The sequence below is a fragment of the Parastagonospora nodorum genome, assembly GCF_000146915.1.
Source record: "Parastagonospora nodorum SN15 chromosome Unknown scaffold_4, whole genome shotgun sequence".
Taxonomy (NCBI): Eukaryota; Fungi; Ascomycota; class Dothideomycetes; order Pleosporales; family Phaeosphaeriaceae; genus Parastagonospora; species Parastagonospora nodorum.
This window is the reverse complement of record NW_001884552.1, coordinates 1,468,027-1,494,588: the sequence shown is the minus strand read 5'-3', so window position 1 is coordinate 1,494,588 and position 26,562 is coordinate 1,468,027. Positions and strand designations below refer to the sequence as shown.

At 53.3% G+C, this 26,562-nt stretch overlaps 13 protein-coding genes across 13 annotated transcripts; 5 read left to right on the top strand and 8 right to left on the bottom strand.

Annotated features, from left to right (window-relative positions):
• Positions 1-77: 77 nt before the first annotated feature.
• On the top strand, positions 78-1,117 carry SNOG_03277 (hypothetical protein). Its single transcript, XM_001793795.1, has 4 exons — positions 78-112; positions 168-231; positions 285-390; positions 442-1,117. Exons 1-4 carry the CDS (start codon positions 102-104, stop codon positions 705-707), a joined length of 447 nt encoding a protein of 148 aa, XP_001793847.1. The 5' UTR covers positions 78-101; the 3' UTR covers positions 708-1,117.
• Positions 1,118-1,348: 231 nt separating this feature from the next.
• On the bottom strand, positions 1,349-2,448 carry SNOG_03276 (hypothetical protein; the record flags this gene model as incomplete). Its single annotated transcript, XM_001793794.1, has 2 exons — positions 1,349-2,131; positions 2,185-2,448. 2 exons carry the CDS (start codon positions 2,446-2,448, stop codon positions 1,349-1,351), a joined length of 1,047 nt encoding a protein of 348 aa, XP_001793846.1.
• Positions 2,449-2,465: 17 nt separating this feature from the next.
• SNOG_03275 (hypothetical protein) lies at positions 2,466-3,645 on the bottom strand (the record flags this gene model as incomplete). The annotated part of the gene is made up of 3 exons (XM_001793793.1): positions 2,466-3,273; positions 3,329-3,372; positions 3,439-3,645. The coding sequence occupies 3 exons, from the start codon at positions 3,643-3,645 to the stop codon at positions 2,466-2,468; spliced, it is 1,059 nt and encodes a 352-aa protein (XP_001793845.1).
• Positions 3,646-3,877: 232 nt separating this feature from the next.
• SNOG_03274 (hypothetical protein) lies at positions 3,878-5,837 on the bottom strand (the record flags this gene model as incomplete). The annotated part of the gene is made up of 4 exons (XM_001793792.1): positions 3,878-4,328; positions 4,376-4,505; positions 4,646-5,733; positions 5,788-5,837. The coding sequence occupies 4 exons, from the start codon at positions 5,835-5,837 to the stop codon at positions 3,974-3,976; spliced, it is 1,623 nt and encodes a 540-aa protein (XP_001793844.1). The 3' UTR covers positions 3,878-3,973.
• Positions 5,838-5,921: 84 nt separating this feature from the next.
• SNOG_03273 (hypothetical protein) lies at positions 5,922-6,477 on the top strand (the record flags this gene model as incomplete). Its single annotated transcript, XM_001793791.1, has 2 exons — positions 5,922-6,018; positions 6,329-6,477. 2 exons carry the CDS (start codon positions 5,922-5,924, stop codon positions 6,475-6,477), a joined length of 246 nt encoding a protein of 81 aa, XP_001793843.1.
• Positions 6,478-6,706: 229 nt separating this feature from the next.
• SNOG_03272 (hypothetical protein) lies at positions 6,707-7,331 on the bottom strand (the record flags this gene model as incomplete). Its single annotated transcript, XM_001793790.1, has 2 exons — positions 6,707-7,044; positions 7,175-7,331. 2 exons carry the CDS (start codon positions 7,329-7,331, stop codon positions 6,707-6,709), a joined length of 495 nt encoding a protein of 164 aa, XP_001793842.1.
• A 1,013-nt stretch (positions 7,332-8,344) lies between these two features.
• On the bottom strand, positions 8,345-9,635 carry SNOG_03271 (hypothetical protein; the record flags this gene model as incomplete). Its single annotated transcript, XM_001793789.1, has 2 exons — positions 8,345-9,359; positions 9,595-9,635. 2 exons carry the CDS (start codon positions 9,633-9,635, stop codon positions 8,345-8,347), a joined length of 1,056 nt encoding a protein of 351 aa, XP_001793841.1.
• A 1,035-nt stretch (positions 9,636-10,670) lies between these two features.
• On the bottom strand, positions 10,671-11,448 carry SNOG_03270 (hypothetical protein; the record flags this gene model as incomplete). Its single annotated transcript, XM_001793788.1, has 3 exons — positions 10,671-10,797; positions 10,996-11,176; positions 11,415-11,448. 3 exons carry the CDS (start codon positions 11,446-11,448, stop codon positions 10,671-10,673), a joined length of 342 nt encoding a protein of 113 aa, XP_001793840.1.
• A 361-nt stretch (positions 11,449-11,809) lies between these two features.
• SNOG_03269 (hypothetical protein) lies at positions 11,810-12,692 on the top strand (the record flags this gene model as incomplete). The annotated part of the gene is made up of 3 exons (XM_001793787.1): positions 11,810-12,051; positions 12,101-12,453; positions 12,496-12,692. The coding sequence occupies 3 exons, from the start codon at positions 11,810-11,812 to the stop codon at positions 12,690-12,692; spliced, it is 792 nt and encodes a 263-aa protein (XP_001793839.1).
• A 1,149-nt stretch (positions 12,693-13,841) lies between these two features.
• Positions 13,842-15,630, top strand: SNOG_03268 (hypothetical protein; the record flags this gene model as incomplete). The annotated part of the gene is made up of 4 exons (XM_001793786.1): positions 13,842-14,994; positions 15,143-15,210; positions 15,262-15,407; positions 15,457-15,630. The coding sequence occupies exons 1-4, from the start codon at positions 13,940-13,942 to the stop codon at positions 15,628-15,630; spliced, it is 1,443 nt and encodes a 480-aa protein (XP_001793838.1). The 5' UTR covers positions 13,842-13,939.
• Positions 15,631-16,855: 1,225 nt separating this feature from the next.
• Positions 16,856-18,336, top strand: SNOG_03267 (hypothetical protein; the record flags this gene model as incomplete). The annotated part of the gene is made up of 3 exons (XM_001793785.1): positions 16,856-16,904; positions 16,991-17,766; positions 17,818-18,336. 3 exons carry the CDS (start codon positions 16,856-16,858, stop codon positions 18,334-18,336), a joined length of 1,344 nt encoding a protein of 447 aa, XP_001793837.1.
• A 1,332-nt stretch (positions 18,337-19,668) lies between these two features.
• Positions 19,669-22,950, bottom strand: SNOG_03266 (hypothetical protein; the record flags this gene model as incomplete). Its single annotated transcript, XM_001793784.1, has 3 exons — positions 19,669-21,580; positions 21,629-22,576; positions 22,626-22,950. 3 exons carry the CDS (start codon positions 22,948-22,950, stop codon positions 19,803-19,805), a joined length of 3,051 nt encoding a protein of 1,016 aa, XP_001793836.1. The 3' UTR covers positions 19,669-19,802.
• Positions 22,951-23,716: 766 nt separating this feature from the next.
• On the bottom strand, positions 23,717-26,323 carry SNOG_03265 (hypothetical protein; the record flags this gene model as incomplete). Its single annotated transcript, XM_001793783.1, has 5 exons — positions 25,854-26,323; positions 25,126-25,798; positions 24,770-25,034; positions 24,421-24,609; positions 23,717-24,305 (listed from the first exon to the last, which is right to left on the bottom strand). The coding sequence occupies exons 1-5, from the start codon at positions 26,013-26,015 to the stop codon at positions 23,717-23,719; spliced, it is 1,878 nt and encodes a 625-aa protein (XP_001793835.1). The 5' UTR covers positions 26,016-26,323.
• Between the last annotated feature and the right edge of the window lie 239 nt (positions 26,324-26,562).

The following is a 26,562-nucleotide window of genomic DNA, read 5'->3' as shown; positions in this document are numbered from 1 at the left end:
ATCCCCGGCCCGCGTTAGTGCTCGCTTAGAATTTCGCCCACTCGAACTCACGATTCTGCGATCCGGACAATCTCACTACTAACCTCACAACAGCAGTCAAGATGCCCTCCAGGTTCGTACACACGATGGAAATACCGCATTATAAATCGCTAATAGTTGTCGCGCAGATTGTCAAAGACCCGCAAGCACCGCGGTCACGTTTCCGCCGGTCACGGACGTGTCGGAAAGCACGTTAGTAGTCCCATCGCTCGGTCGCAAAAGGATGTTCATTGACAACCATACAGAGGAAGCATCCCGGTGGTCGTGGTATGGCCGGTGGTCAGCACCACCACAGGACCAACATTGACAAGTACCATCCTGGTTACTTTGGAAAGGTCGGAATGCGTTACTGTACGTACAAACACGTCTCTGCGGTCGCAACAGCTATCTAACACGACACAGTCCACAAGATGCAGAACGGTTTCTGGAAGCCCACCATCAACCTCGACAAGCTCTGGTCTCTGATCCCCGCCGAGAAGCGCGACGGCTACCTCGCCAAGAAGGGTGACAAGGCCCCCGTCCTCAACCTCCTCGACTTCGGCTACTCCAAGGTTCTCGGAAAGGGCCGCCTTCCCGACGTCCCCATCGTCGTCCGCGCTCGCTACGTCTCTGCTGAGGCCGAGAAGAAGATCAAGGAGGCTGGAGGTGTTGTCCAGCTCGTCGCATAAATGTCTGGAACGAAATGCATGACTATACGGCGTCTCGGAGGATCAGGATAAAAAGCTGCTATCATACCATTGGGATGGGCATTGGGGTCCGTGTTGCCTACAGGCGCACGTCGACTCTTGCAGCGCGGACTACGGTTCGCGGCTGTCAGCGTGGTGGCTGAGGGATAGTGTCTTCAATCGAATTCATCTATTCCTGAACAAACCTGTGTTGCCCGGAGCTTCCGCAAGGGACCCACGCTCATGGCGAGTGTTCAGTGGCTTCGTGCTGCTGAGGGTACTTTTGTCACCTTTTGAGTGATGTCGTGATGCTTGCTTGTGATGCTAATCCTGCGTTAGCTGTACCTATTGACCTGACAACAATTTGCCTCTTCCGTGTACACACAGATGTACTTGAGTCGAAGATGGTTTGCGAAGTCCAATCAGACTGTCCGCTCCACAAATTGGTCACCGTGAAGTGTTTTTCACCATTTATTGCCATTTCATCAAAGACTTGCATTTCTCACGTCTGACAGTTAGTGGAATCGCAAACCCCATCCACATAGCAACAACATCAATGTCAAACTCTTCATGATCCTACAACCACGCTGTCCCACTTGACCATTTCCAATACTCCTAATCAAACATGTCTCAAACCTCATCCCTCAAACGTCCCTCCACGTCGCACCCTCCAACGTCACCGGACTAAACGGATGATCATACTCTTCTTCCTCAACCACATCCCCATCCCCTCCACCAGAAATATACTCTATACCACTCGCCACCGACCCAGCACTCACAACATGTCTCAGCGAACTACCCGCAACAGGCTTGAGGGTCCCGCTCGAGTCGACGTAGCCAGCATGCCGAGATGTTCTTCGCGGCTTACAGCGTCTGGGTGGTGGGCGCTCGACGTCGAGATAAGGGTTGACTGGCGGTGGGACGAAAGGCGGATTTTCAAGATTTAGAGGGGATATTGGTTGGGGAGGGCGAGCGTGAGGAATCGCTGGTGGTCCATCAAGCTTCACGAGGAGGATATTGAAGGGCGAAGATGGAGAAGAAGGACGATGTGGTGGTGGTAGTTGTGATGGGCTTACCTGCGAAGCTGCGTGGATTTGAAGAGCTGGCTGTATTGGTGGAGATTGGTGAACGGGAGGAGCTGGTCGTGATGGCGCAGCAGGTCTGAATGGCGGAATCACCATTTCTTGTGCAGAAATGGTAGATGATCTCATCTCCTCGCGTCTTCTCTGCTCTCTCTCATCCCGTCGTCTTTTCTGTGCCCTGTCTTCTTGTCGTCTTCGTTTCTCTTCCTCCTGTCTCCTCTGCGCTTTCTCCTCCTCGCATTTGTGCGCAACTTCATCGTCAAGCTGCGCCAGTCTTTTTTGGACCTGCTCAGTGATTACTGCGTCGCTTGACATTTGTTGAGCCAGAGGTGCATTTCGTTCAACCTGTCCCCCAGTCAGCCATATGTTCCCTTCATGGAAAAGATTATCAAACATACCTCATCATCTGCAACCGCTCGTTTCGCCTTCGGCTGCGGCCAAGTCCCATATCTATCACCCTCGACCTCGCGCATCAACTGGCTAATACGCTTCGCACCCCCTTCACCGAGCGGAAGGTCATCAAGCGTAGTGTAACGCATGCGCTCCTCGAAACTCGCTGCATAGGATATTTGAGGGCGCTGTATTTCGGTATCTGCTGGCGACGGTTTCGAAGTTCTTTTCGACGAGCGTGAAGGCAATGTCCTGCTATGACGCTGAAGCATTGGGAGACGCCTGTCAGCTATGTCGGATGCACGTGTCCAGCCACCACATCCGTCGACGGCGCCTTTGAGCTTCCAGATCTTCTCTTGTGATGCGAGAGAGTTGGTAGACGTTTCTCCGCAGCAAGAGTCTCCCTCGCCGTCTTCACAGCGGGAGTACTCCTCGCAATCTTCACCCCAGCAGGAGTTTTACCCGCCACCTTCTCCACAGCGGGCATATACCACTCCATCTTTCTCTTCTCTTGCATCTCAAACTCAAGCACCTCCTTCCTGCCCCAAAGCGGCTTGACATTGAGTCTATTCGGCACCGGCACCGGCACCGGCACCGTCGCCGCCGGCAGACGACTCTCCCCCGGCCAACGGAACAAGCCATTCAGCAGCAACGACTTTTCTTCTCTTTTCGCCTCGTCATGCGGAACGATGATGGCAGGCCGTTCCTCGCCGTCTCGCACAACAGCTCTGCTCGATCCACGTCCATACGCGCCGTCTGTGGCTATATCCAGTGTCGCGACAGACCTGCCAGGCGTAACCATGCGGCGCTGTCCATACTCCCCATCTTCCGCCGTGTTAAACGTCGCCACCGACACGCCAGGCGACACCACCCTCATACCCATATCCTCCCCATCTCCCACTGAATTAAACGTCGTCACGCTCTCCGCGCAGAAACTCCACCCAGCCTCCTCCTCCCCCTCGCTCCCCCTCCTCGCCAGCGACAATCTATCAAAATGGCTAATCTTCTCTTGCACATCGCCCTCAAACGCACCCATCTTCTTCCTCTTATTCTTCTTCCCCTCCGGCGTCGCCGGCGCCCAAGGCAGTGATCTCCCACTATACGTCGGTAGCGAATTCCAATACCCGCGTCGTTCATGCACCGTCCGCAAACCATGGAACGGGTGCGTACTTGATAAAGATTCGGTGCTGACGAAACTTATCCTCTGTATAGTCACTGGGATCAGCATAGGATACGTGCGTTCAAGTGGGTGTGGAACTTACGTCGAGCTTTTGGGCGAGTTCTCGCTCGCACTTGGCTAGAATGCGTTTTCGTTCCTTTAGTGAGTTCTGCGAATAGTACTGGTATCGCTCATATTTTGGCGGCGGCATGCTAACTCCGCTGTCTATCCTGTGTTGCGTTTGGGCGCCTGGGGAAGGTGGATTTCGAGCTTGGCCTGCCATGTTGCGGTATGGGAAGAACGGGGACATCGTTGAAGCGTTGTGGGCATGCATGTTATGATGGGAGCAAGTGAGTAGAAGTGAAGAAAAGCAGGCTTCGGACACAGCCACTGAGTCTTAATAGTTTTTTGTTCTCTGGGTGAGTGGGGTTTTCAAGCTTGGGAGACCACAGATAAGGTGAACCGTACTTCACCATGGAATGAGGGGAAGCGAGTACATAGGCACCCAGTAATAAAATGCACATATTCAAAACACGCACTGTGGGTATTAATGAATCGATTTTATAGGACTTTACGACACAGGGTCTTGAAGCGCGAGCTGCTCTCTCAGCACCTTCTCCGCAACGTCAGGCTCCACACTACCTTCGGCGTTTCTTGCCATCATCTGACCGACAAACCACCTCTGTATTTGTCTTGTCGTGCTTCTTCTCAACGATGTCCTTGACCATGTCCGGCTTCTCTTCCAGCAGCGTCTGAGCCAGCGCAACGTATTCCGCGTCGGATAGTGGCTTCAGTACAAGGTCTTCGTCTTGGATGATCTGGTGCGCGAGTCGAGCATCGCCCTCGAATTTCATGAGAAGAATTTTCTTAGCGGACCGTGAGGTGATTTTCTTGCGATGGAGATGAGCAATGATGGAAGCGAGTTCGCTAGCGGGGACCCGTGATGGCTCAAAGTCGATATCTTTGAACAAGGTTCCAAGTTCCATCAGGACCCTTAAAATCATTAGCAGAAAGCTACGGCCTTTGGGCAAATAACCTACCAGTTTCCAGTCACTCTGCCAATGCTTGCCTGATCCACTTCTGGGAGATGGCTCTCTCGCAGCTGGGACAGGACGTCGAAGAAGTAGTCCAAACGATAGCCGTCGTCGAGCGAAAGTAGTGTCCCGGCGTCTTTCGTGGTAAGTCCGTGCTCGGCGGTTAGAGTGTCAATCATCGTGTCCGGCAGCTTGGGTAACGAACTTCGAAGATGGTCGATAAGATCCTTGGGCCGTGTAAGCAGAAAGTCCACGCGGGAGAAGAAGAATACGTACATCTCCCAAGCACCACAGGCGCGATGTCTGGGTCAGGCATATATCGGTAGTCAATCTCGCCCTCTTTGCCTCTCAGTCGCTTCGTCGTCTTGCTGCCGAGTGTCCAACCACGTGTCTCGCCTTCGACAGTACCTCCACCCTCGAGTAAATCGATTTGACGATCGCGTTCGGCGACAATGGCATCTTCGACAGCCTTCACACTTGCCAAGTTTTTGATTTCTGTCCGCTGGCCGAGACCAGTCACACCGTGGTACGATTGGCCATGGTCCGGCATCTGTGCGTTGCGCTCGCGGATAGAAACGTTCACATCGGCACGCAGTCCGCCCATCTCCATGCCCGCCGTGCAGGCATTCACTGTCTTGAGTATGGCCTGTATCTTGCGCACGCACACAGCAGCAACCGTAGGATTGTGGATTTGAGGGAGGGTAATGATCTCGATTAGAGGATGCGAAACGCGGTTGAAGTCGAGTAGGTGGGTCGCGGGAGGCTGGTGTACGGTTTTGGCTGTGTCTTGTTCCATCTGAACCTGCTTGATGCCGATGGTGATTGGGCACTCTACCGGTGCGGCACCTGGTGGGAAGTCGTGGGCGTCGAGCGTGACGCTGCCATCGCGGGCAAAGGGCTCGTAGTACTGTGTGATCTGGTAGCCAGCGGGCTGGTCTTGGTAGAAGTAGTGTTTGCGGTCGAAGCTGCTCTTCCGCTGGATCGTGCAATTGAGGGCTAGGGCGCCGCGCAGTGCAGGTATCAGTGTTTCCTTCTGGAAGTGAGGTTGGCTGCCGGGGAATGCGACATCGAAGAGAGAGACATGGCTGTTTGGCGCATCGCTAACCGAAGTGGCAGCGCTGGAGAAGAGCTTCCGTGCCGTGTTGAGCTCGGCGTGTATCTCGATGCCGACAGTGAGCTCCCACTTGTCTAGGCGTGGATCATGGCCCTTTGCGGATGAAGCCGGTGGATTCGACGCAGCGCGTTTCTCCCTCTTTTGCTGCTTGACGGCATCTTTCAGGGCCTTGCGAAAGGGAGTGCCATCTTGCAAAGCTGCGGGACTCTCCGTCTGAAGGCCTCGCGAAGAAGTCTTTGTAAGGGTGGGCCTTTGGCTTAATTGGGCACTACGAGCCCGGCGTAGGCAGTCCTGGCATATGTACCGTCGTCTCGATGCCACAGCAAAGACATTGCGTGTGCTGTTGGCGAACATGGTGTGAGGCATGACGACTGCAGTTGAATGCGCCCATGAGCTGCGGATGGTCCAAGCTCACTTCCGAACCACATCGATGCCGCCATGCACCACCGCGACCTCACACTTCGCCAGATTCTCGAAAAAGCGAATCCGGCGCCACCGCCAGAATCTCTCGCGATGTTTCTTCCAGGCTGGGGTAGTACGATGAGTACTGAAAGGTCGTCGCTTCGTTTCATTCATGCTTCTGGCCCCTTGCCATCGACTTGAGCTTCTTCACCAATGACTTTCGCACGATAGTGAACGTCGTGTGACCGTCCTTACTCTCTTCGCGACGATTCTGAAGTCTCCTGAGCTGGTCGAGGTATCTCTCCCAGACTTCAAGATCCCCAGGCCTGTCTGCAGGTGACTTGAACTTGCCGGGCTGCACGTGGACTCCCGGTCAACGACTCAAGTCCGTTTCTGCTGGCAGACTGGTGGCCTCGGAAAACCGAATGCTGCCGCCCATTCAGGTCGGTCTCCAGCCGAGCCTCGATCCGGTCTTGCACACGATGTCGTGGGCCTTGGGCCTCTCGTCCCTCTGCTTCGTTTTGCGTTGTTGTTTGCAGAGCTGAGTGGCTTCTCCTTGTCTCCTCTTGCGGGCCTGGTCAATCTCGAATAAGATATTTTCAAGCCACGGATCACGCCGTAGTCGTCTGGGTCGTGTCAGTGCACGTCGAGTGTGTAAACGTCGTGTACCACGAACTCGGTAATAGACACAGCCACTCCAAGTGCTCATATGAGCCAAGCAGGTGGCTCTGCAGCTTCTGTGATAAGGCACGAAGATAGAGTACCGCCCAGAAGGAAGTTGCAGAATAGGCAGGCTGGTGTGATATCGTCCAGTACACCGCTCAAAACTTGCCCTTTGCAATCTTCTTCGCCGCAAGCTTCGTCTTGGTCAATAGCAATCTTACTCCCAACCCTACGTCTCTCGTCAATCCCCTCGCTTTCGCGATCCGTTGTGTCCACCTTTGTTTGGCTTCTGCTAGCTTCTTGTCGTGTGCCTCCTTGTCTGCTTGGATTTCTTCCGGTGACAGGGTCTTCGGCTCGAACGAACTGGGGTTCACGCCTCCTCCAGGATTGCCAATGAAAGAAGAGGATGTGCCACTGGCCTCACCACCGCAGTTAGTGCTTGAGCTAACTCCGCCTGTTGAGATACCGCCACAGCCGGCAGGGCTGGAGCCACAAGCTGTGCTTGATTGTCCACCGAGCGACATATAAACAGTCCTGAGTATGGAGATCTTGGAGGGATGATCAGGTGGCGCGTCTGAAGATTGACACGTGTAAGAGGCCCCTCAGCTTCCTCTTCAAAGCCTCACGTCTCTTCTTGTGTCGTTCCTTACGGGCTGCTCGCTTCTCCTGCAAACGTTGCTTCTGTTCTGGCGATAGGGGTTCCGAGTAAATCGCAGTGCTTGCTAAAGGCACGTCAGTAGTGGCGCAACTAGACGCTGCACAACCTGTGCTTCCGCAAGTCATAAGGTTTCAAGAGGAGAATATGTCGGTGATCCTGAGAATGTCGTTTGCCTGGTCTAAATGTGGATGCGGCAAGAGAAGATCCTCTTGAAGCGGCGCCGAAGCTTGTCGCGCTTCCTTCCACCAAGTACGGTTTGTGCACCAGTACGGAGCCTGTCTTCGGTTCGACGCTGTTGTCGTTCAAGTTTGCTCAGACGCATACGAGCTACACGTAGTCTCTCAGATGGAGGTAGGGGTTGATTGCAGTTCCGTGATCGGTGCCTGGATGGGTAGATGGCCCTGCGTTTGACTGCTCTTGGACGGCTCCGATGCGCTAGTCGAGTGTGACGGGAAGTTGTGGGGTGTACTGATGGGTAAAAGGAAGCCTGGTGGTTGGCTGGGTATGGATGGACTCAAAGTCGAGCGTGTTGTTGCTGCGCAGGTGTAAGTCGACGGTGATAGTAAAGGGAGTCACGAAGAGGCATGTACCAAGATTTTGCTGAGTGCTGGTTCAGCGTGATCTGTGTTGTTTGTTGTAAAGGGTACTGGTGTCAAGAATGATAGGCTATTCGCTGAAAAGTGTTGATGCTTTGATGATGTTGTGAAGTGTACAATGTAAGTGAAGGTCGATGGGAGAATGATAAGACGCAGCGAGGTTTGTTTACGCCAGGCGATGCCCCACGGTGCGCTTGCTCGATGTTGTGGCAGGAAGGGTCCAGCGTCTCGTGGAGGAAGCACCAACGGCTCAATCAAGGCTGTCAGGATCTGAGCATGCGACGCACAGACGTGAAAGTACAGTTCAATGCACGATTAGAGGAGATGACGAGGCGCATCAATTACCTATGAACTGCTACCAAAAACACGGGAAACAGGCAAGCAAAAGGGTATCCTATAGTATTACACCAACAGCATGACAGATCGAAAGACACCAAGCAAAGAAAATCGAGGCTACACATGGAGAATATTCTTCTGTGCACTGCGACTGAACACAGCTGTAGACGTGAAAGTGTGCAGCACAAAAGGACCTGATCATCCGCCTAGTAGACGAACTTACGGTCGCCCATGATGTCCCACAGCTCATCAACAATGGCCTTCTGTTCTTCACGCTTAGCGTGGCGAACAGCAAAGTACAGACGACCCTCGAGCGTCGGGTCCCAATCTCCAGGATTTGCGGATGCTACGATGCCGCCAGCCTCCTCGAGAATGCACCATCCAGCTGCTACGTCCCAAATCCACACTCCACCCTCCCAGAAACAATCAAGCATGCCTTGAGCAACATAGCAGAAGTCCAGGGCTGCGGAGCCGTTGGAGCGAATGGACTTGCAGAAAGCACCACCTTCCTTCTTGTCTGTCAAGAGCTTCTTATGGATATCTGTTCTCAATTCCCAGTTGGGACCATGGCGTTGATTGCCCCACTCCACTGCAACTAGACAGAAGCGTAGAGATGGCATGGGAGGTGGTACTGGCTGCAGTGGAAGCTTGAAGCGAGCGCCGGTATGCATCTTGGTGAGAAACGCGCCGCGATTCTTGATAGCGGTGTACATGTCGCCTCGGAAGGGATTGTAAACAATACCAACCACAGGCTTCTTGTCGACAGTAAGTGCCAAAGACACTGCAGAGTTCGGCACACCTTTAGAAAAGTTGAGCGTTCCATCGATTGGGTCTACGACAAATGTCGGTCGGTTTGCGAGCTTCTGACCATGCTTGAAGCTCTCTTCGCCCAGGAAGTCGAAAGTGGGATATGCTTCTAAAACACGGTGCTCAACCGTCTCCTCAATCTGCTTGTCGTATTGCGTAACAAGGTCCGCTGTGTTGTTCTTGGCAGCCGCAGCGATCAAGAACTCGTGCTCAGCTTCCATCATGATCTTGCCTCCTGCTTTCGCGATGTCTATCAACAGATCATGCACGTTCTGCAAATCAGCCTCCGTCAGGTTGTGCTTGGCAAGCTTCATTGCAAAATCGGGAGTCGTTGATGGAGTGTTTGCGGGAGTAGGTAGTATCGAGGTGTCAACACCGCCAGTTTTCGGGATGCACTCCCGTGAAATGGCACCTCTGCTGGGTAGCTGTTGGGTTGTTGTAGATTGCATGTCTTCTGATGTGGAAGATACGTCTATTTGTGTATCATGAGATGACGGGGGAATACTGGACTTCTGAAGGCTTGCTTTGCTTTGCGATAATCGTCGTATTGGATGTGCTTGTAGTTGAGGGTGAAGTTGGCAAAGAAAAGATAGAGGGATATTATGCCTTTTATCTAGCTTCGAAGTTGAGGATTGTTGTGAGCGAATACGAAAAGCCTTGTATAATGGCCGCGTCGCATTGCGCAGCCATGGTGGCCATATGCTTTGTGTTGGTCCGGTCAGTGTTATCAGCGAGTTGAACTGGTGAGAAACTCTTGTTGATAACATTCTGTGAAAGTGCTCGAGTTTCAGGATGAGATACTCATGTGAAAGCGCCGCCGCTGCACCTAGGGCCGAGCTTGTCACTGATTTGGAGCTAGGGCGTAACCGAGTAACCGAAGAACCCTTCAGTAGTGAAAGATATGCAGTAGTCGCGCACAAACTAGGCAATTGAGTTTGGGAGCTGATTGTTGGGAGATACAATGCATAAATCTATGCATCTGGACTCCGAACAGACTTTCGATCAGTGGCTTGCTGGTTGTTTCCTGAACAGTCGTTGCCTGCGAGATCCGATGAGCCATGTACCCGATGGAGCACCATATAAATTCGAGAATCCAGGTGAAATTTGTTGCCGAGTAAGGTATGTTCCATAGGCACTTTCACGTGCGAGGTTGTCATCAAAAATTGTGAGACCAGAATCTGGCGGAGCGATCGATCGCTACGGACTGGGTACTTCGACGAACCATCCAAAATACTGTTGCTATAAAAAGCTACGTATATTCATATGTTAAAGGTTCAGGTTGGAAGTGACGAAGCAATTTGAAGGGACGGAAAGGCGGATCCACGCCGGGCTTGTCCACGATGGATTATATTGTAGAGAGTGCGGCCATCGAATAGGATTCTTGAGGAACTCAAACCGGTAGGTTTTCTTCGCTTGCTCAAGCAGGAAAGCCACCAGGACATTATCTAGTCACTTTGTCCCTTCCTCGCGAATGAAAGTGCGGGCCCTCTTGCGCGATCAATTCTTATAATGCCCAGCCTCTGGAGAATCATGTAGCGCGGCTGAGATACCAATCGTCTTGAGAGTCATCTCCAATGTTGTCTAGACATGTGATGCATGCATTCGACCTCGGGTAGTGCTCGTACAAGAATTGATGGCCTCGGGCATTCCTGCACCGGAGCTTTTGTCGATCAAGCAGGTATCGCACCAGTTCCAACTCAGATCATGCTCCAGCGCAACCCTATATTAGGCTAGAAGCTTCAGGTGACCCTTCTTCGCCTGCGCGACAGTGATATTGCCATTCGGATCGGCAAAGAGAACCTCTTCGTCTCGCCACCGATGTGGTAAGATGGCATAGCGCGGTATCCCCACACTGAGCCAATGTAGTTGCATCGCGAAAATTGTAGAGATTTAGTCCTGCCAGCTTCACCTTGTACAGATAGGAGACGCATGTTCGTGGTGCTTCCTCTTTACAACGTTCGCGACGAAGGCTGTTGCTGTTTGGTATATTACGCCGCTAGTCCTATCTGCGTTAGCCCTCCCGTGCAACATGAAAAGCACTGGCACTTACAGCGGAGCTTCAAACACGCAGCTACCATCTAGAAAGCGGACTGCAAGGCCGTTCGGACCGTGCTCTTCAGCAGTAGGGCTGTATGGTCGGACGACAGTTCCGTTCTTGCCTTTGCGCTCCAATCGCTCAGCGACGCCCTCTTTTCTTCCTATAAGCAAACCGCCTCCAACACGTCCTGGCACTCTCTGCGAATATGCGCTGCGAGCACACAACGAAGGGCATGTGTCGTGAATTGATGCACAGCCTCACGTCAGTCTGTCATCGTTCTTTCGGTCATCTAGAATCTCACCATCGACCTGCGACGTTTCACGGCCCCCTTGCCGCCCAGTCTTGGCTTAGTCTTGGTCTAGCCTTGGTGTTCAAACACATTCGCGACAGCATGAAGGGACTCCTCAATCTCGAATCGCATATGTTCCTACCCCGCGGTCCCAATGCGTTCTCAGATACCGCCATGCCTTCGCCTTGTGTTGCTTGTTCCACCAATGGATAATTCGCCCGAGTACCTGGTCATGCACCGGCGCAACGCTCAAAAGGGAGGCGTACGTTTTGACATCCGTGACAGGAGCACGATGAATGCTATTCGTGCCTCAGGTGGACATAGATGTGACTGGGGAGTGCTTGTGGGAGATGAGTTGGGCTTAAAGGCACCATGAAGCACTGCTTTATTGCATATTCACTTCACTTCACATTCACATCTTCTCTTCTGCACTTCAGTCGCCCAGTGCGCTTCATATCTACTCTTTCTTACGTTCAATTCATTCTTTAGCTTCCCTGGTGGTGCTTAATCATATTAAGATCTTATCCATTTTCCAAGATGCTTTTCAAGTCTGTCCTCCTGTCTGGTGCCATTCTGGCTTTCTCGGCGACCGAGGTCTGGGCCCATGCTGCTATCAACCCAGCACTTGGCGTGAAGGGTACTGCTGTTCGCAATGATGTGCAGAGGCCATCGGCGAACAAGCCATGTGGAAACACGGCTTTGACTGCCATCGATTCTTCGACTGCAGTCAAGGCTGATGCCTCTGGCTCTTTCACTGTCAATGTCGAGAACTTCAACGGGTGAGTATTACTGTGCCGTGCATATGGCAAAGTTCTGACATGTCTCCAGTGGCAAGGATGGATCTCGCTCGGTCACCATGCAAGTCGACGCTGCAGGTACTGGTGCCAAATTCGCGAATGGTCAAGTGACAGTCAACGGAGATGCTGCTCCAGCTACGACCGGCACGCAGAAGGTCACTGCTTCTCTTCCTGCAGGTACTAAGTGCAGTGGCGGTGCTTCTAGAGACTTGTGCTTGGCATCCTTCAAGACAGCTGGTGGCTTCGGTAACTGCGTGGTTGTCCAGCAGGGTGCTGGCGGCGGAGCGGCGGCTGGAGGTGCTGCTGCTGGAGGTGCTGCTGCTGGAGGTGCCGCTGCTGGAGGTGCTGCTGCTGCTGGAGGTGCTGCAGGTAACGCTGCCTCAGGTATGTTTGATCGGTTAGATCCTTTAATTCACATACTCACAGATGCAACAGCAAACAACGGTGCGGCCAACGGAAATGCAAAGGCCAACGGCGGTGCAAATGCTAAGGCTAACGGCAACGCAAATGCTAAGGCGACTGGTGGTGCGAACAAGGGACAGAAAGCCAACGCCAATGCAAAGAACAATCGTGCGGTTGCTGGAACGCGTCTGGCTCGTTATGTCGTTGTGGACGATGAATAGGTGGAAGAAGAAGTGAAAAGCGGATCTGGAAATGGGCACGGCTTTCTTCTCGAGAACGCATGTCGGCTCCCCTGTCCTTCAAGGGAATCTTGTACAAATTTATGTAGAAACAGGTTATCAGACCATTGGCACCCTGCATACAAGGGCTATACCTCGATGCAAATAATAAACCTTTTTCATAGAACACAGAAGTTGTTTCTAGCAAGCGTGCAAGTATTGAACGGAGAACCCCAGATCTGGTGCACGCCCAGCGAACGATACAGAGGAGCCCCAGAAAGACGTCATCGCGCAGCAAGGCTGAACCATAGCACGCGTGTTAAGATGCCCGATTGCGCATGCGACCGAAGCTTCACGAACCATGGCCACAATGTGATCCAGCACGAAGTACCCAAGGTCCAAATGGCTGGCCGCAATCAAAAGTGGTACAACGGGTCGCCTCGAGATCCCGTCAGCACGCTGTTGGGCACAAAGATCGCCGGCACGTCGATGGCGGGAGAGCAGCAGTAGCAGGTGGCTGGGAGAGTCGGTCCGCATCAATCAGGTCATGTTCTCGAATGACTAGGGCTCTGGGGCGCCTTCTCGGCGGAGGTCTAAAGCCGGGTAGTTCTTCCCAAGGTGTGCCCTGGTTTACGTCGAGGCCGACACCACGGGAAGGAGAGGGTGAATGCGCCCAACATGCGCTCCCTTGGTTTGAAGTAAGATTACAGTTTGATTGAGACATGTGTCAAACGGGTAGTTTATAGGTCTGGTGTCAAACGAGATGAACGCTGCGGTTCTGCCAGAGAGCGCGAAGCGAGAGCGTTCGCAGCGACAGCCGCTGCAAACCAGCAGATACTGCACTTACTCACCGGTCCTGCTTCCAGACCGCGGCGCATTTGCTTCTGCTCACTGGGTACGAAAAGGCAGTCGTCTGCGCAATTATTGGGCGAATAGTCGGGCTGGAATGGTCATGTCGAACTGGGGTAATCGTAGCGTCTACGTCATCGGAAGCCGCCCAAAACTCGACAGACCAACCCATTCCAAGGTCCTACAACCCCACTACATGCCGGGGAGTCAACAAGGCCTGCACACTTGATAACGTCAGGTCACCGGCTCTGCAGCTCTTCTGATCTTGCCCATCCTTCGCCTTCTCTTCCTCCCCTCTATAACCTATTTGTTTGCCAGCCAGTTCTTCCGGCGCTGTTGCAGCGCGGCAGATCATCCCCTCCACCACTCCAGCTGCCCCTCACCTGTCACTTACTGCCAATATGTCGGCGCGGCGCTATCCCACCGCCGAGCTGTATGAGGAGCGCGAGCGCGACTTCTATCGCGGCGGTAATCGCAGCGAACGCAACTACGAGGAGCTTGACCTCGAGCTTCGTCGTGGTACAGATCCCAGGCGTAGTGCTCCCGACTTCTTCCGTGAGGACTACAACCGCCCTACTGCCGGACCCCTCGTGGTACGAGGACGGGAAGATGACCACTCGAGAGCTGGACCACGAAGCCACCGTGGCGGCTTCGACGACGACACGCGCTCTGTTCGCAGCAGCCGGCCACCCCCGCCGCCTTCTAGTATAAGAGACCACGATGCCCCTGTTCGTCGTGGAACCCGTGACTTTGAGCGGGAAGAGACCGACATTAAAATCAGCCGGCGCGAGCAGTCGCGCCCTAGAGAGCCTCTGGAACTTCGTGCAGTCGAACGCGAAGATATTGTTTTCCGTCGTGGTGACGGAGCTCGCCCACCTCCTTCCCGCTCACCTGACATGCACGACGACGACGTGCGCTTCCGGGGTCGCGGACATGGCGACAACATCGACATCCACGCCTCTCGCAGTGAAGTCAGCCGTCATGGCAGGGACGTTTCTGCTGAGCGAGGCTCCATCCGCTTCCAGGAGCGCGACGGCAACTTTGAGCTCCGTACCAACCGTCGCGAGTTCAGTCGTGACGGACGCGACAGCAGCAGGGAGAGGAGCTCTTTGACTATAAGAGGTCGGGAGCGCAGTCTTCCACCGCCGCGCTCCTCGCGTGGTGAGCTGGTCGCGCGAGAGCACGAAGAGTTCACCGTCCGACGCCGCGACACTTCCCCCCAAAACCGGGAGGTCATCAAGGACGAGATCATTATTAGACGTAAAGAAGAGCGAATGCCCTCGCCATCTCCTTCCCCACCACCTGCTCCGGCTCCACCGCCACCACCGCTAGAGCCTGAGATTAGACCCCCGATCATCCAGGAGATCATCACGCATCATCGTCACATTGATCACGGTAAGATCCCACGAATCAACGCATTTCTACAGCTGCTAAACATCGCTCAGGTGTCGAGAGAGCACGTTCTCCAACCCCTCCCCCTCTCCCAGCGCCTCCTTCTCCCCCTCGCGCCGTCAACGAAACACTCGAGATTGATATCAGGCGGAGAGAGTATGTAAATCCTCTCGTTACAAAGTACGCGACTAACATTGGTACAGAAGCCGTAGCCGTGGACCTGGGCGTGGCCGCGACTACGAGGATCTTAGCCTTGAAATCGACATCAACCGCGAGAATGGTAAGCGCTCCTACTAAACATAATCCTGTTTTGGTACTGACCCCCGTCCAGGCGAGTTCAACGTCAAGCCGCGCAAGAACAAAGATATGTGGACTGAGGTCACTAAAGATTTGGTGATAAGAGAGGCCATCGACCAGATGGGCTACTCATGCGAAGAGACCGAAGATTTCTTCTATGTCATGGAGTACCTCAAATACGTATGTAATCGCTTACACCTCAGCAATAACCACGACTGACTCTTCGTAGGAGGACGTTCTGCAGCTTGTGGAATTGTCAGATGAGCTTCGTCGCAAGCGCAAGCTTCGAATTGATTTTGAGCGCACAAGCATTCGCGATGCCCCGAGATCCTCTGGTGGCTACGACGAGAAGTTCTACGAGCGTGAAGTTTCGTACGACAGTCGCCGCCAGCGTTATCGTTAAATCCATGATATCCGGCACTTCCGGTTGCATGGCTCAACGCAACGAGGCCACCAGATCTAAGACTCGGGAGACATCACGACAGGTCTTATTCTGTGACTCCACATCGCGCGTGTGTCGGCGAGAGGATCGTACAGTTCGACCAGCCACGATCAAATGTTTTGAAGACCAAATACTCATAGCTTTTCGCATGGCGCAAGTTTCAATATGATACCAGACGAAGTCACGACGTTATGGTCCGTGGCATTCATCACGGCCTTTTTCGCAGCTTGCGGACTTGAATACCTTAACGACAATTACGAATACGACTAGCATGGGTGGAGCGAATAAGAGGAGGATTTGTTTTACGCTTTCTTTGCGCTACTATTCTTGAGCAGGGTAAATTTTGGGAGGGTGGATTGCTGGATTTTGACAGGCTTCCATCTTTAACAGGAGGCGAAGCGAGTCGGGCGTACATAATTCTCTTCCTCTATTCTATTGCGAAAATTCAATATTATAATCCCAACATTCCTCGCGAATCACCAAGATTGTGACGCTGAAGCGCGGAGCAGGTTATGAATAGAAACTTGGCCAATAACTACCGATTACCAGATTCAGACGGTGCAGTGCGATGCCGCGCCCCATGGCCGCACTTAACTCGACGGCGGCGCAAATTGACCTCGCGATGCCAATACCAATGCCCTTGCTTTTCTCAGCTCGTCTCCCTGTCGGACACGCCGTTATGAACTTGGTCGCAACACACACAAAATCGACGATGAGAATGCAAACCTACCACCGTAACTCCATAGCATGACGTCTTTCATCGCACATCCCACAGCAGCCCGACCAAAATAAAGCCATCTCGCGTGTTTTGCTAAAAATATCGTTCAGATGCGCATTCCTGTCGGCAGGCGCCAAAAGCCCGATCCACCCGCGACGCCCCGGATGGCGGGCGCGAAACGTGAAACCCTGGCTTGGGCTTAGGCTAAGCGCCGCGGGGGACGGCGAAAGCTGAGTGAGACGCAACGCATGCAAGGACAGGAATAAGAGGCGCCGAGTGCTTATTGGAGAGGAGGAGAGGTTGTTTCACATCCGGGTGGTGTGGTGTGGCGAGTATAAGGGTTGGGGGGACGGCGTTGCTCTGGTGCGTTTGGGGATTTATGCGCTGTGTGTCGCTGTCGCAAACCGCATCTGATCTGATCTATCTGTTATTTCTCCTTGTTAACTGTTGGTTTCTTCAGAGGTGAAGATGATCAATCTGTGCAAAAGAATCGGTGCGCTGGTCGCGTTTTTGAATCGTGAGTCCTTACCAGATCCTCCTCGGGATCGTCCCGAAGTCGCGCTCGTACCAGTCGTTTTTGTCCAAACGGTTTCGCTGACCCAGGTATCCATGCAGTCTTCACACTCGTCGCAAATACCCAGAACACATCGCCTGTGTCGGCTTCGACATTCTATCTCGACGAGACGGAGACACAATTCTCAGTCAATGTCGCCAACAACTCGCAAGATGTGTTCCTCTACTTCACCAGCCCGGCGTACTCATGGGTCGGCGTGGGCTTTGGGCAAAAGATGGAAGACAGTCTGATGTTTGTCATGTATCCGAGCGAGAATGGTGATAATGTTACCGTCTCGCCGCGCATTGGCAGCAAGAATGCTGAACCGACTTTCTCGCCGGAAATCGACCTGGATGTTCTGCCTGGCACGACTGTCAACGACTCGATGCTTGTCTTGAAGGCTGTGTGCCATAACTGCCGCGACTTTTTCGATATTCAAAGTACGGAACAGCCCATGATGTATGCTTTCGGACACGCAACTCGACTGTATTCGAACTCTCGCTCGGCGGATTTGAAGCGACATATCCGCTATGGCCACTTTGAGATGGACATGGTTGCCGCAACTGGATCAGGCGGTGTGCCAGAGAAGAGCAATATCATGAAGGGCGCAGAGTTAGAAGGAAATATGGTTCGAGACCACGACCGCGCAAACCTCGCCCACGCCATCATCGGGTGCATAGCGCTGTTCGTCATATGGCCCTTGAACGTCCTGATCGCAGGCTTTTTCAAGAACATCCGCATCCACATCGGCGTCAGTGTAGTCATCATGGCATTTCTGGTTGTCGCGTACGCCCTTGGTATATCAACCTCATCACAGTTCAACCGAGTAAGTCCGCCTCTCTCTTTCCCAACACCTTAACACTAACGATCGCAACAGTCCAAGGATTACAAAACCCCTCACCAAATCTTCGCCTTCCTAGCTTTGGTACCCATCCTTTTAATCAGTCTTCTCCCCATCCCCAACATCGCCCGCCTCCACACATACATCCCTCGCCTGCACACCCCACTCGTCTCAACAACCTACATCACCCTCGTTCTAACCGGCGGTCTCGGCCTGCATCTCTCCTCGCAAGCGCGCCCCGTGATCCTCGGGTTCACCGCCGTCGCACTCCTCGTCTTCGTCTTTAACACCATCGTACAATCCTGCATCGGACGGCGCGGGTCGGCGCATGCACGAGCGAACAATAGAAGGAGACTGGGAGAAGACGACGACCAGGTGGAGATGTTGAGGAGTAGGAGTAGCAGCAATGCGAGCTTTAGGAAGGGGAGTGATGGGTCGGTGGAATTTGGCGCTCATGGGCAAAGGCCGGTGAGGGGTGTGTATGGCGGTGGAGCGATGCCAGGGCCGCAGTATTTGCTGAATATGCATCCGGGGGTACCTGTGCACAAGTGGTGAACATGACGAAGTCTCTACGAGATATGACTAGCATTTAGCGCTTTGATTTCCCTTGCTGTGGTTTTGGCGTTTGGACTGTGGCACGATACCAGGATAGCGAGCGAGTTTCGTCGTCCATTTTGGACGTTTGTTGTCTATGATACGGCCTTGCATATCACCATTTTTCCTTTGTTATCTCTATCTTCTTCTAGTCATTACGTTTGCATTCGTATTAGCACGCTAGGGAAACGCTCTAAACGCAGACTTTCTGACGTGGCTTCATCAACTACTATCTCAAGACTCTCCCCATGAAGCCAGTCTTCCCTACCATCCCCACCCACCACAACCACAATTGTCCCTATCCCTCGTTCATCCCCTCGTCATCCCCCGCCCAAAATCGGCCTCCACCCCTTCGCAATCCCCCATCCCAGGTCCACCAGAATCATCCTTCACCCGCACTTTCGGCCCCCTCCTCCCCGCAGCCCAATACCTCTCCCTCAAACCCGGATTAAAGCCGCATATTATGAATTCCCCCCACCATCCCCTCACCCATCCAAATCACCTTCTCGCATCCTCCTAATCCACGGCATCCAAACCCCTGCCATCGGCCTACTCCCCCTCACCCGCAGTCTCCTCGCTCACTTTCCCAACGCACACATTGTGCTTTTCGACCACTGGGGCCACGGACTCAGCGACACACCGCTGGTACCGCACGTCTCCGGCCTATTCCACGGGCTGATCGACGACTTGCTGGACCATTTATCCTGGGCGTCCGCGCACGTCGTGGGGTATTCGTTCGGCGGGGCGCTGGCAGTTGGATACGCAGCGACACGCACGTCTCGGGTGCAGAGTCTCGCGCTCGTTGCGCCGGCGGGGTTGATCAGGCGTGCGGGGTTTGATGCAAGGAGGCAGGCGTTGCTGGCGGTGGAGGGGGAGAGGGATGAGAGTGCGGCGAGGGACTTTATCATCAATGATGTGTTGGAAGGTGGGGGGTTGGTTGTACCTACGGATTGGGAGGAGAGGGTGAAGAGGGGGTAGGTTGTTGCTGAGGCAGTTAGGGAGTGGCAGATGCGTGAGCATAAGGGGCATGCTGCGTCTGTGGTAGCGATTTTCAGGGATGGAGGGGGTGCTGGATAATGATGAGGTGTTTGTTAAGGCGGCGGAAACGGGGGTGGCCGAATTTGGTGGTGCTGGGTGGGACGGATGATGTTTGTTCCAAGGCGCAGCTTGATGCGTTGGGGTATCGGGATATCGAGGTCGTTGAAGGAGCAGGGCACGGTGTGATACGGGACAAAGCGACGGACGTTGCGGAATACATTGCAAAGTTCTGGAAAGGAATCGGAGAATAAGATGCATTCATTGTACTGTGGAAGTTTCGTCGTTCCACATCCTTCATTTCAAATTTCAATCATCTACCTCGTGGCAAAAACGTCAAAGTGTGAGCAGACCCGCCCAAGACCAACACGAATCAAAGACCGGTCTATGTTCTAGAATGCGCCGACAACCCTCTTGACCATCCTCCTCATACCCTCGCCACTAATTTGTACCTGCCCTTCGAGTTCTGCACTCCGCAGTACCTCCAAGAACTCTGCATTCTCAATCTGCTCGCTCGAGCCATCTCTGACCTTCTTAACCAAGTCGGTCATTCTGACGCTCTGACCCGCAGATCCGAGCTCGTCAACAGCAGCAAGAACAGCGCGCTTGAGATCTTCCTTCCTGCGGCGATCGCTAGTCGATGTACCCTCGGTGAGAAGTGACATGTCAATGAGACCAGTTCGTGCATCGGTGGCAGCCTGTTTGAGCGCGGACTTGATCAGGCGAACAGCTTCGTTGACATCGTCCGCAGTGACTTCTTCCGCGAGACGCATCTTGGCATGAGCCTCGGAGAGACGAATCATGCTCTCCAACTGTCTAGTAGTGGCAGTAATACGGCGCTCTTGTGATCGAATGTCGGCACCGAGAGCGCGCATTGCAACATAAGCCTCTACGAGGGCCTTTTGTGCAGCGTCCGTGATCTTGGGCTGGCAATTGGCGCGCGCATAAGATATGTAAGCAGTCAGGAATTCGATTGGTAAAATCTCTTGCCTCGAAGCGTTCTCCGGGTTGTCTTCGAGGTACATGCTGACCAAATGGCGGGCCAGGCGGCGATCATTCTGCTCGTCGATGCGGTCCAGGATGAGGTAGACAAGATCAAAACGAGACAGGAGAGTCGGAGGAAGGTCGATGTTCTGAGGCACAGGCAGATTGACGTTGTACTTTGACCCGATGGGATTGGCGGACGCAAGGATCGAGGTACGAGCGTTCAAGGTAGTGATGATACCTGCCTTTGCGATCGATACTGTCTGCTGTTCCATGACTTCGTGAAGCACTGATCGGGTGGCTTCGGACATCTTATCGAATTCATCGATACAGCAGACACCACCGTCAGACAGTACCAAAGCACCAGACTCGAGCACAAGCTGACGGGTCTCTGGGTCACGGGTAACATATGCTGTAAGACCAACGGCAGAAGATCCCTTTCCAGAGGTGTAGACACCACGGGGCGCGATCCTGTGTACGTACTGCAACAGTTGTGACTTCGCAGTAGAAGGGTCACCACAGAGCAGGATATTGATGTCGCCACGGTATTTTGGACTTCCACCCTTCTCGAATTGTTTGTTGGTGCCACCAAAAAGCTGAAGCAGGATACCTTTCTTGACATCGTCTGTCTCCCAGATACTGGGAGCCAGCGAGCGTGATAGCAAATCGTAGACGTCAGGCCGCGCCGCGGTGGCCTTGATCTTCTCTTCCTCCTCTTCTGAAACCTTGCGTGTCTCTTGAATATCACCAGCTGCGTGCTCGGCCATCTCCTGTTCGATAGTCGAGACATCGATACCCATACGCTTCTTGTCGGACTTCTGGATGTGCAATGCATCAACGTACGTCTTGAAAATGTTCTTGACGGACCGCTGGCGTGGATTGATGCGAACTTGGTTGCACTTGAAGATGCCTGTAATTTCTACACGATCACCAGCTTTGCACACATCAACGAGCTCATCGTATGCGCACAGTGACACGGAGTGAGGTGTTTGACCATCAGGCACATTGTCTGGAGTCTCCTGCAACTTGATGACTTGCTTGTTGGCAAAGCCGGATCGGTTGTGGATGATTTGCATCGAGTTCGGCGACTCGCAGGCCACACGAGGGCACTTGGTGGGCTCGGTGATCTTACCACGATCGATGTCGACGCGCACTGCATGGTGGCAAACGGAGCACTTGAAGAACGCTGCACTGATCAGTATACACATTGGGTACTTTCAAGGAGTATGCTTACCGTCCTTCATGTCTGGGATAATGGGTGTGGTTCGAATCACCAGTCCTTTAACACTGACCAGCTTGTCCATGTCGGCAGGGTTCAATTCTCGTAGATTAATAGTTTTGTCGAGCCCGAATGGTCTGACATTGTAGGTAAGCTGATCGACTTCACTAGCCAAGTTGGGAATGTCAGGGAACGGTGCAGGCGATGGAGCGCCAGGAGTCGGCGCATCAGAACTCAGCATCGGGGGCAGAGAACTCGAATCGCGGGCTCGTGCTGGCGCACCGCGCTGTTGCTGAGAGACCTGAAGTCGCATCTCAGCCATCTTCTTTTCCGCGAGTTCAAGCATGACGTCCTTGATGGCCACATCCATGATGGGAATGATTTCGTTGGGGTATGCCTGTAGCTGATGCCACAGTTTCCTTGTGGGCGGGTATGCCTTCAGATTGCGTGCATCCAGATTCAGAGGGGTAATGCTGAGTTCGAGCATCATCTTCATCATTTCCACGTACTCCCGAGCCATGGCAGGGTGATCTGCCGGTAGGTTCATGCCCTCTTCGAGCTCGCCATCTTGGATCATGCGGTACTTGCGTTGGAAGTTCATCAAGAAGTCTTTCATCGCATGTCGAGCGTCCACAAGGGAGACATTGGTACCCCAGATGACTCGCGAGGAGTTACCGCCAAGCACATCTGCGTCCGAAGTGTCGGGGTTCAAGTTGGAGAATGTATTGGTGTCCGAGGCGGCCTGGGGGACGGGCACGCCATTCTCATCAACGAACAGTCTGCGGCGTCTCGTGCTCGAGTTGGCTCCAAAGACGTCGGAATGAACATCGCTTCGTCGGCTTCGAGCAGCCGATTCGGGACCACGCACAAAGAGGTTGCTGCTACTGCTCCTGATGTCGGTGTTTTGTGCATTGCGAGCACGGCCAGGGCTAGAACTGGACGCGTAGTGGATCGGAGAGGAATCTAGAGCCTTTAATAGTGTATTTATTGAACTCTGGCATCGTCGCCTTACCTCCAATGGTCATTCCACTAGCTCTTGGTGTTGCTCCGCCATCATCGCTTTCTTCTGCACCGTTTGCTGCCCCTGAGCCAGAGGGGTTGGCGGGCGATGAGCGGAAGAACAACGGCGATTCTGTCGCAGTAGCAGCAGAATGAAGTCGGTTGTTCCGGGGGGTCGCTTGCGATCCACGCTGCGAAGCTTGTGAGGCCTCGGACTGCAGTTGTTCGTCTGGTCCTACAGGCGCGGGGCTACTGGAGGGGATTGCACCACGAGCGCTGCGACGAGGCGTTGCCGAGGCAGATGTGCGCTGTGAGCGACGCTGCCCTGGAGAAGACATAGCTTGGGTGTCTATATTGACAAGAATTGGGGTTTCGTGGTGTTGTAGAGGGGTTGCTGTGGGGACATCGGGTAGAACGCGTCCGTGTCGCGTAGGCGCGTATTCCTAAAGTGGATTTGAGTGAGTCTAGCCAACTTCGCTAAGCGTACGCGCTAGCTAGGTCTCGACATTAAAGTATGAGGGCTCACCGAACAAGTGACAGAACTTCGAGGGAAAAATCGTTCGGCAAATTACATTACGTGGAACTAGAGCGACGAGGCAAGGGCGTTATACCCGAAATTATCATTGTTTTTCATGTTAGATGTTCCATATCTTTCACCTTGGCCTCTGACTAAACACTTCTGCCAATCTTGACTGCACAATGTGTCGGACAACGAACTAACACTTGGAAAGTGAAGACCCTTTGGAAAGACGTGATATTGATAAGGTGTTGTTGATATTGCATTCTTCGTTTTAGAGTAATGATGGGCATCTATTGATCCGGGTGGTGCTGTTCTTCCGCTACTTGAAAACTCATGCTTGAAGATGTGTACTGATTTGAGCCGTTGGTCGTTCTTTTTCAATTTGTTTGCAGCAATTTGAGCCGGCTCTTGGGACTGGTTCACGCAGCGGGTCCTCTTGAAGCCACACCTTTCTGTATGCTATCCTTCGCCACCACGGATGCACGCATGGTTCTCCAGTGCCTCGAAGCGTACACCATCTCTTATCTGTGTCCATTCCAGACTTCTGACCCTTTTTGTAGAGGTAAAGCCATAGACAGCCGTGCTCACCCAATTTGCGACATTCGGCTGAACTCTTGTACCATGTTGACCAATCTCCCAGCCTCTGGGTCTTCGTTGAGATTTACGATTGGGATGACATAGTCAGATATAATCCTCTGCGATCTATGAAGTTCTCTTTGATCCTTGTCGGGATCCTGCAAGGCCACGAATTTGCCGACCAGGTTACGATTCTCGGCGCTAAGACGGTTCTTCATGACATCGAACACTACGCCGGATAGAAAGAAGTTTTTGGACTGATCGTGGAGGCCTTTCAGACATAATATGAGGGTCGAGCGTAGAGTCTCGATCTCTTCAGTGGAGGTTGCATTCATGTCCGGGTTCCGTTCGATGGACGTTATGCGCGTAAGGGTAACGTTGGCAAGGTGGACCAGATGAACAATCAGCATTGAATCGTAGGCCTCGAAACCATGGCGGAGATAGTATATGCGTAGCAGACTCTCTAGCTGAGCTGTTGCTTGCGCAGTGATCTCCTTGGCTATGGTGATTTGGGTCTCTGTCAGGGGGCTCCCATCGTTCTGTAACGGGGACAGTTGCGCATCAAAAAGCATGATTATGGCGCCATAGAATTCGCAGCTGAGTTCATATTAGTTACAGACATCCAGAAAGTGATGTGGTGGCTCACTGTAGCTTGATGTGGGATGGGTATAGAAGAGCCCGATGTGACAGAACAGAGGGTAAAGACTCGAACCAAGCCTGTAGTCGCCTCTGATAGGCCAAAACCTGGCTCCAGGGCATCTTTTGCGGTGCCTCATTACCAATGAAACTGACTGCGCATATGTCTCTCATGATTATGCGCAGCTCACTCAGAGCTTTCATGGTATAGCCAAACCCTAGTGGATACAGCAGCTCGTCCGAAGGGTAACGCAGCCAGATCTCGCTGTACCATCTTTGATTATTCTCGACGTTCGGTAGATTATGGGGCGGAGGTCGCGTAAGATGCGGCGGTTTAAAGTAATAATAGCTCTGCATCCTATTCAAAACCCGAGGTCAGTGTCACGGCGATGAAATTATTGAGTATTGGTGTCAAAATCACTCACGTCAGCCATGTGGATACCCCCCACGCGGTGAAAACCTTCGCATCATTGAGCTTTGGGTCACCGATCAAAGGCGCGCGAAATACGCCCAGCTCGTGCGCCATACTGAGAGCTTGTCGTGCATAAGCAATGCCCGGCCTGTCGTGACCGTTGACGTCCATGGCAGCGTTAATGAGACAACCTGCATGAACTGTAGTCAGTTTCGGCGTTTCGTCCTCGAGCTCCCACAGCCTCTTGGCTTCTGCGAGGAAGCGGTAGGTCAGAGTGTCTGGGTCCCAAAAATTCGGACTATTTGGTATTATCCGGGAACAAGTCTAAGAAGCGTCAGTAAGCGATGATGCACAGCGAAGGGCTCTCACCCACACACGCTTTTGCCAGAAGCGCATTCACCAACAGCGGCGAACAAAACTTGGTCCCGCCAGATGCCATGTCCTCAAGGAAATAGTCCTTGTGGAAGATGAACTCCCACGGGTACTCGAACATGAAGTATCCCTCGAGCAGTTTGCGCATCAGTGAATCATTGGTACTGACTGCGGTCCACTGCGAGGGTTTGACGTCGGATAGCAATGGATCGGCCATCTCAGCGGCGAAGAGTGGCTTGCTGTAGTTGCTTTGGCGCGCGACGAGATTCGCATGAGGCATGTCTGGTGCCTGGTCCAAAGCTTGGAGGGCATCGAAAATGTGGGAACGAAAGTAAATACTCTCCTGGAGAGCTGGAGGTATGGTAGCGAGGTAGGGGAACTCGTATCGTGTGTGCGTCTCCGGAGCTAAAGAGAGGCCCAGGACGAGACTGCTCTCTTGAATGTGACGAACGAGGGATTCAGCCTTGGCGCCAGTCCGTATGCGACGAAAGACGTCACCCGCATCTTGCTCGTTCATAGTCTGCAACATGTAAAACAGCTCCTCTTCAGCGGTTCGCTTCAACTTGAGCTCCTGGTACCTGCGTCTGATCTGGCGGGCCTCAGTCTCGCCATAGCGGCAGTCAGTGTCGCGGGCGACGCAGGCGCTGCAACGTGGTCGCACACCATCACACTGTCGAGCGGTCAGACCAAGGGAGAACAGCAGCGGGCAGTGGGCGAGGACTCGCCTTCGACTTACGTGTTCGGCATACCTCACACGCGTTGACACGCACAGGTCTGCGTGAATGGGCCTCTTTGTGTGCGCCCGCAGGAGCGGGTAAAAGTGGGCGGAGCGGCGGCTGGTCTCTGGAGGGCTGGTCTTGCATGTCGTCTGAGGGGGGTTTGGACATGACGACAGGGAGCCAGCCTTATACCATCCAGTTCGAAGTCTGGGACGTACGTCGCCTCATGGGAGAACAAGAAGAGCATGCAGCAGAGAGACGCAGAGGTCGGGACAGATCCCGCCAATTAGGAGCTCCTCGGATCAGAAGCTTTGGCGTGCATCGCGATCTGGCCGGGTGCGATGAAGTTGTAATCAGTCCACCAGGTCCGCATTGTGACCCAGCCCCGGCTTTGCGCGCCATGGGATGGAAGAGAAAAAAAGGTAATGCGCACGGCTGTTCTTTCTAGACGAGATTCGAGCACTGGGGATTCATATTCACTGAATGCATGGGTGGGTCATGAAGAACGAGAGCAGACAGGACGAGGGGAGACAGCGCAACGCCTGGAAACACGCAGATGATGGCAGCGGCTTTCGAGACGAGGTTTGGCGCGAGAGTAGCCCTACACAGTAATGCCATAGCACGCAGCGGACGTGAACTCGACTGCTCAGTGCTGCAAGAAGAAATTCGAATCGAGCGTGCGGTCGATCGACGATGTGAGACGAAGCTTGAGCCT